The sequence below is a fragment of the Helianthus annuus genome, chromosome 10, assembly GCF_002127325.2.
Source record: "Helianthus annuus cultivar XRQ/B chromosome 10, HanXRQr2.0-SUNRISE, whole genome shotgun sequence".
Taxonomy (NCBI): Eukaryota; Viridiplantae; Streptophyta; class Magnoliopsida; order Asterales; family Asteraceae; genus Helianthus; species Helianthus annuus.
In genome coordinates, this window is record NC_035442.2 from 106,151,000 (window position 1) to 106,159,430 (window position 8,431).

Sequence of the window (8,431 nt, forward strand, 5' to 3'; positions counted from 1 at the left end):
GACCCTGTTACGATTATGTCGTCAACATACACACCAACAATTAATATTGAACCTGACCTGTTCATCGTATATACTGCTTGCTCATGGATACACTTCTTAAAACCAAGTTCTTTCAACGTCTTATCCAACTTCGAATTCCAAGCTCTCGGTGCTTGTCTCAACCCGTATAAGGCTTTGTGAAGCTTGTACACCAAATGTTCCTTTCCTTTAATTTTGAAACCATCCGGCTGGACTACGTAAACTTCTTCTTGGAGATCGCCATTTAAAAACGCCGACTTGACATCCAAATGATGAACAAGCCAACCCTTTGTTGCGGCCATTGCAATGATTAACCGGACTGTTTCCATCCTTGCTACGGGCGCAAAAGCATCTTCAAAATCGACACCTTTAAGTTGAACGTAGCCTTTCGCCACCAACCGAGCTTTATGCTTCGTTACGTTCCCGTGTCCATCCTTTTTTAACTTGTAAACCCACTTTAACCCTATCGCCTTTTGGTTGGGAGGCAACTGGGTTAAACTCCAAGTCTGGGTTTTCTCTATTGAATCTAGCTCAGCTTGCATCGCCTTCATCCAACTTTCTTCGCTTGATGCTTCTTTATAAGAACTTGGTTCATCATTTAGTAACAACAACTCATCCCGTTCATACATATCTTGGACCTCGTGTTCATTCATTGCTGTGGTTTCTTCATACACTTCGTCAACCGATCTGAATCCTTGAAATGGAGAGTCATCGTATGAAGCTGGGGAGGCTTCATATGACCTGCTGCTGCTCGAGTTATCTTGTATAGGGCTGGTTGTTTGAGATGTACCTGCAACATGCATAGGACTAGATAAAATATTAGAATTTTCGGTTGTGGGAGTGCTGGGGACCCACTGAGAATTGCCGCCAATATTATTATTATTCCCATGCTCCATCTTGTCTCCATCAACCTGTGCATAGTACCAACTTGAAAAAGTTTTGTCCTCTGGTGACAAAGACTTCTCATACTTCCAATTCCACTGTTTGTTTTCATAGAAAACAACATCTCTTGAAACCACCACCTTTTGTTCCCTTGGATTAAACAATCTAAATGCTTTACTTCCTGGTTCCCTTCCTAAATAAATCAAAGGTTGACTTCTATCTTCAAGCTTCTGAAATCGCCCAGTTAGCTTCATAGCATACCCAACACACCCAAATACTTTTAGATATTTTAGGCTTGGCTTTTTCCTCATCCAAGCCTCATATGGAGTCTTGTTTTTCACTGCCTTCGTCACTATTCTGTTGACTAAATAAACCGCATGACGTACCGCTTCACCCCACAATGGTTCAGGCACATTCATTGACTTAGCATGGACCGCGTCATTCCGAGCACTGTTCTGTTCCTACGCTCCACAACACCGTTTTGTTGTGGGGTATAGGGAGCCGTTGTTTGTCTTTTGATACCCGTTTGGTTACAAAAATCTATAAAAACATGTGAGTTAAACTCCCCTCCGCGATCCGTTCTTAACGTCTTGATCTTATATTTACTTTCTTTCTCGACCTGTGTCTTGAAAAACTTGAATTTTTCAAATGCTTCATTCTTTGTTTTTAACAAATATACCCACATATAACGGCTGAAATCATCAACTATCAAAAGAAAATACCGGTTACCTCCCCATGTTTGTGGCGTTATCGGACCGCAAAGGTCAGCATGCAATAGCTCCAATGGCTTCGTTGCTCTCCATTTTGCTTCTTTTGGGAAACTTTTCCGAGTTTGTTTAGCGACCAGACAGGCTTCACACAATTGTTCGGGATGCGAGATGCATGGCAATCCTCTCACTAGTCCCTTCTTTGCATTGTTTCTATAGCATGAAAATTAGCATGGCCTAGCCTTGCATGCCATGTCCATGCTTCCTCATCTAGACTAGCTTTCAAACAGATTGGTTTGGCAAGTTTTAAAACTATTTTATATAATCTGTTTGGTGATCTTTGGATCCTCATCACAAGTCTTTTGTGGCTATCAAACACCCTTAGAAACTCATCATGCATCCACACATCATACCCATTTTCTGTTAATTGACCAAGGCTCAAAATGTTGCTAGTTAATGACGGTATATAATACACGTCGGGAACTAGCAATTGATCACCATTTTTACAACTAAACATAAGTGAACCTTTACCTCGAATCTCGACCTTTGATCCATCTCCGAACCGAACTTGACCCGTTACAGCTTCATTCAATTCTGCAAATGCGTCTTTCTTTCCCGTCATGTGATTACTTGCTCCATTATCAAGATACCGCATATCTTCGTTTGACCCGTTTCGTCTCTCGTGCAACTTCGGAAACACCTTTTCCTCATTTAACAAGACCATTTTTGAGCTTCCTCACCACAGACACTTAATAGCAAGGTGGGTTCGTCTTCGGTTTCTCTTGTTAAATGCACTTCTGGATCTTGCTTCTTCTCAGTCTTGCATTCGGAGGCATAGTGACCATATTGGTTACATTCGAAACATTTTACGTGACTCTTGTCACGTGATTTGCGATACGAACTATTCCCTTCGTGATAAAACTTGCCTCCGTTACGACCACCCCGGCCTCTACCGGAACCACGACCACCTCGTGACCCGCTTCTACCATCTCTGTCACCATCTGTATGCCCACGACCACGCCCGGAACCGTGTTTATTAAACCCTCTGTTGTTTGATACCCCTTCCACCTTCGTAAAGAGTAACGAACTTTCACCGGTAGAGCTCCCTTGTTGAAGTTTTAATCGATCCTCATAGGCTTTTAACCGACCTATGGCTTCTTCGAACGGCATCTTTTCGACATCCGAATATTGTTCCATTGAGGCCACCAATTGAATGTACTTATCCGTGACGGTATCAAGTAACTTCCTTACCAATTCTTCGTCCCCTAAAACGGCACCCACACTGTTGTATTTCGAGATCATACCGGATAACTTTCCGGCATAATCATCAATGGACTCTCCGTCTTTCATTCGCATCGACTCGAACTCACTTTTAAGCGTATGCAAGCGAGCCTTTTGAACCCGTTCCGCTCCGACAAACCTTGTCTTCAATGATTCCCACACTTCTTTGGCTGTTTTCTTTTTTTGCAACTTGCAATAGGATCTCCTCCGGTATTGCTTGAAAGATGAAGGCTCGGGCCGTCTTGCTCTTTTTCTCATCCACAGCCACACCGGCTTGTGGTTCTATGGATTCCCATAACCCTTGGGCATCCATAATGGCCTCCATCTTGATCGCCCATGTTGTGTAGTTTGAAGAGGTAAGGGTAGGACATTGAAACGGGAAAGGATTTTCTTTTGGGGGATTCGAAGTGGAAGCAACAACATTCATGGTTTGAGATCTGACTATTTTGGGCATAAAAAAATTGGATCAAGAACACAAGCTCTGATACCAAGTGTTGGTATTCAGAGGTGGTTTGACACAAGAACAGAAAGAAAATGATAACTAATCAGCACACTTTATTGATCATTAAACTGGAAATACATGCAGAACTGAATGGTAAATAGAATGATTATTTTCGACAAATGGAACTGGAATTATTAACCTACTGATGCTGCATTAAATAGTCAAAAACAAAACTAAGTGTGCGATATTATTGGATCTTCATTTACCAACGTAAACATTAACGTTGGTCCTTCTTTCTCGGTCAACTCTGACTTCTTCAATATGTCACATCATGCAACATATGAGAGAAGGGCAGCCGGGGTTTTGTCACTAGAAAAGGTTAAGTGTAGAGTTTTTTGTGTTAGGGTCATCTTATTCCCATACTCTTATATATTATTTTCATACCCTTTTTCAAACATACTCTCTCTCTTTCTCTCTATCTATCTATGTGTATATAGAGAGATAAGAGATAGAGGAGAGGGTTGTGGAAATATTAACACCATAATTAACCTCCATAAAATCCATCATTTTCATCTTTAACTTTCGTTGGAGCTTTTGGTAGAAAAGTGAGAACATGCATCAATGATCATCAACAAGGTATAATCCGGGTTAGTTAACGTTCTTGTTTATTGGTTGAGGGTTTGATCATTGATTCGATTAATCCATCACTAAATTATGTGTGGGTTGTGGTGTTCGACTGAAAGGAAAGAATGGGGGATGCCACACGACGGTGGTACAGTTACACCAGTGGTGGAGGTGGGGCTGTCCGGAAACGGTGGTGTGATTCCGTCTATTGTACCGGAGCCAACGCCAAATTTACATGAAGGACCTGTTAAGGCAAACCATGCCTCAACAATAACTGAAAAGTCCAATTCCTAAATATCTGAACGCCAATAATTAAACTTAAGGACAGCTGATGTAGGGTTCATTACGTGACATAATATTCTCACATAGATTACTTTTAGTATGCAGCATACGTTTATAAGAAAATACTATCAATCATACCTGCAGGTTGTTGGGGCGCGGCTCGTGTACTCTGATTAAAAAACGGATATATCTCAAACCTAAGATAACAAGTTGCTAGAACAATTTTCCCTCCAATTTTCCCATTACCATGAATCCCTATCTTACTGACTTCATCCTCCAAACACTCACTACACTGCTGCTCCGTTAAGTATGGAGAACACTGCAAAAGAGCGTAAATCCTAACAAAACCCGGCCCGGTCCTGTTCCCGGTAGCAAACTTTAGTAGCTGATCTCCAGCGGCCGCAACACCTCTTAGCTCGTCCATTAAGGGTCGCAGAGCACCGTTGAACTGATCTGGATACCTTGAATTCTGTGTATTAAACTGAAAAAAATATTTCTTTTTTTTTGTGGGTATACCAACAAATTATTGTTGGAGTATTGCAAAAAACATTTGTGGTAGAATGCCATTGCTTCTTTTTGATTAGGGCAGAGTTTTCGCAAGTTAACAATGGAGTCATTCAGACATCTACTACACTCATCTGGATTGACATCGCCTCGACAAAGTGCGAAAGAGTTGGCTGTATTGCTGCCTTCTCCGGTGGAGAAGTTGAAGAAACCTAAGCCCGAGTTGGTGGTGGGGAGGGTAGAGAGAGTGGTGTCAAGATTCCTTTGGTAGGCACTATTTATGGTATAGTTTTCGGTGTTCTTACAACGTTTGTAAACTAAATTGGGTTGCGCAAGGGTGATTGTTATGATTAAACAAATGTAAATCAATGAGAACAAGAAGAGCAGTTTTTCGTTGAGTATGGACATTGTTTGTTGCGGGTGAGCAGGAGTAGATGGTAGGGAATATGTATAGAAGAGATTGATAACAAAATGATAATTAAGTCCATATATATATATTCCGGCTCAGAAGAAAGTTATGCCATAAAAATTCATAACTTGTCTAGTGGTTTCTCTTTGTCTATACGGCGGTAGTGGTAGACTGGTATTTCTTTTCAACGTCCACTTAATATATTTGATTGTTTTATCAATTGTTTCTTTTCTTGTTTGAAACGGTACTACAAATTAAAAGGTGGTAGTGGTAGACTGGTATTTCTTTTCAACGTCCACTTAGTAGATTTGATTGTTTTGTCAATTGTTTCTTTTCTTGTTTGGAACGGTACTACAAATTAAAAGAAACGATTTCTTATGGAAAAAGTTGACCAACTGTAAAAATATAGTTCTGTTTAGTATGAGTAAATGCAATAATTAAATAAGAAAATGAAATGAATAAAGTAATGTAATGAACAACGGAATAAAATGAATGATACTATTCTGTTGCGATATTTGGTTACTCATATGTGAAAAGAATAAATCGTTACTTTGTACAAGGTGAAAGATAAAAAAAAGACGAAGTAACGAAAAATAATTTATTAAAAATGACAAGAATATATTTGCCTAATAATAATAACAACAATAATAATGATATATTAATGGTAAAAAAAATTAATAATAATAATAATAATAATAATAATAATAATAATAATAATAATAATAATAATAATAATAATAATAATAATAATAATAATAATAATAATCATCATCTTTACATTCCTTGAATGAATGAAAAAAACACCCCCTTATCAAGGAATGAAAATTATTATATTTGAAAGGAGTTACATTTTTTGTGAATGCTCCATTCCATTACCACATGATAACTAAACATGTTTCCTTTCATTCCATTAGAATGAACCATTCCATTTCACCTTATTCAATTACCACATGATAACCAAACATGTTTCCTTTCATTCCATTAGAATGAATCATTCCATTTCACCTTCTATTCCTTCATAACAAACGCTACCTATGTATTGTGCGGTTTTATTGGGGATTTATGAGAAAAAAGAAGTGACGCACTACAAAAAATGTCATTTAGTGGCACACGTTTTTTATGGCATTTAGCCTTTGTGCCACTAATTTAGGCTTTAACGGCACTTTGTGTATGCCATATTTTCTTAGCACACATTTTTAATGTCATTTAGTTTTTATACCACTAATTTAGGATTTTAATGACACTTTGTATGTGCCACTGAAGCTTATATGAATTTTTAATGACACTTTATATATGCCACTTAAATTTTCAAGTAATTTTAAAAACTTAAATTTTCAAGCATTCATTTTCCTTCCAAAAAACCCTTTAATAAAATTTATTCTAAATTTTTCCCCTCTCATTTTTTTAGTTTTCCCTCAGAAATTAAACCATCTCCCCCAAAATCAATTTCCCATATCTAAAATCACGGTTAACCAAAATCAATTTCCTTCCCCCAACCCTTCATTGATTTTGGTTCCCATTCGCCCAATTGCACCACCAAAAGTCGCTAATGAACCGGAATTCACCAGTAATCTGCTTGATTCTGTATCCGGTGAACCGTATTTAACAACTAGGGTTAGGGTTAGGTCGTGGTCTGTTCAACTATGTCTTCATTTTCTCTGCTTGGCAAGAGTGAGTTTCATTTCTCGTATTTCATATCTTTCTCCTTTGAAAATGAGTTGTTCTATGTAATTAGTTGTTTTGCTTTTAGAATCAAATCTGACTGTTGATTTCTACTTTTATATGGATGTATGTGTATTAAGGGTGACTATTGATCTATAATTGTGTTTGTTTATTTAACACATGCTGTAATGGAGATTTAGGGTTTGGTTTGGTTTGGTTTAGTTTAGTTCTGTTTGAATGCACTATAGATAATAAAGTTTAACATCGAAATTTAATCATGGATTCATGGTGAAACATGTGCAGAATTGCCTATAGATGCGGTTTATTCCTTTTTGTGACATCTCTGTGTATGCACTAATCATCAGCCTCAACGCTTAATCAATGCCGATTAGATGTCTGACTTCTTTGCCAGTTTTTTTTACAAACACATAACGTATCATTCACACTCTAATTGCTTAACTAATATTCTCTCAGGCGACAGAAGATTGAGCAACAGAGAAGATATTTGCCCATCGCTTCAAGTACTCTTGAAACGCATATTGATAGATAGCAATTGCCTTTAGATGTTACAACACTTAATTTGTTATTGGAAGCTTAGATTGACATTCAAAAACATCATATTCAAGGGGTTTTTATAGATCAACTGGGTTTTTTTGTCTTGTTTGTGTTTTGTTAATCTTTTTTGGTTTGAAGTTCAACGTTTCTCATCTTCTAAATGTTTATGAAAAGCTTCCATTGGTGATGTAAGCCGGTTAGAATTGACACCTGACCCCTAACTTTGGCGTATGCTGTAGGTTTTCTCTGTGTACAATGTTAACGCTTTTGCTTATTGATCATTTTTAATTTGCGTAGTTGAGAAAATGCTTGTAGAAGAGGTTCGGAAAAATGATACCTTGATAATTGTCGGTGAAACTGGAAGTGGGAAGACAACACGTAAGTATTCACCATCCTTGCTTTTAGGTTTCTGATTTGGCTTTATTTATTGTACATATGTTTGTGTGTTTCACGGGATGCAGTCTTGCAACGCATATGTTCATAGTATGTTTCCTATGATAAGAATGCTAAAGAGATAGGAAAAAACACCTGGCAGATTCAGTTTGACATGTTAAGGGGTTATTACAAGCTCATTTAATATAAGAAATAATGAAAGGAACATAAGAGAGCAAAACATAATAGATTTCGTTGAAAATTGTAGTTATGGCTAAAAGTTCCATATTGTCATGACAGAATTACCCCAATATTTGTAAAACGGAGGATTTAGTCAGAATGGAGGAATAATTGGAATCACTCAACCAAGACGTGTTGCTGCAGCAACTGTTGCAAAACGTGTAGCTGAAGAACGTGGTATCGACGGTTCTACTGTAAAGGTTGTCCGGTACAGGTTCGGAGATATGGTATAAATTGATCGGAGTGTCGCGCCCCAGTCAAAGATAATGTTTATAAACCCAAATTACCCTTAACAATGTGTAGTGGTAGTAAGGGGTCGATCCACGAAGAGTTTATGGTTTAGATATGGATTAGCTCGATTATGAATTTGTCACATTCTTATGAAGCTTGTTATGTTTAATTTGTTTGTTTGTTTGAAGGGAATGTTGGACCTAACCAACAATGGTGGTAAAA

The 8,431-nt window shown here is 37.9% G+C and overlaps 1 protein-coding gene across 1 annotated transcript; it reads right to left on the reverse strand.

Annotated features, from left to right (window-relative positions):
* Positions 1-2,318: 2,318 nt before the first annotated feature.
* On the reverse strand, positions 2,319-2,963 carry LOC110882211 (ATP-dependent RNA helicase glh-1-like). Its single transcript, XM_022130290.1, has one exon. It carries the CDS (start codon positions 2,961-2,963, stop codon positions 2,319-2,321), a length of 645 nt encoding a protein of 214 aa, XP_021985982.1.
* Between the last annotated feature and the right edge of the window lie 5,468 nt (positions 2,964-8,431).

Bases quoted from the DNA above. Each gene is read 5' to 3' on its own strand.
- LOC110882211 (XM_022130290.1), bottom strand. From the start codon at position 2,963: ATGCGAATGAAAGACGGAGAGTCCATTGATGATTATGCCGGAAAGTTA.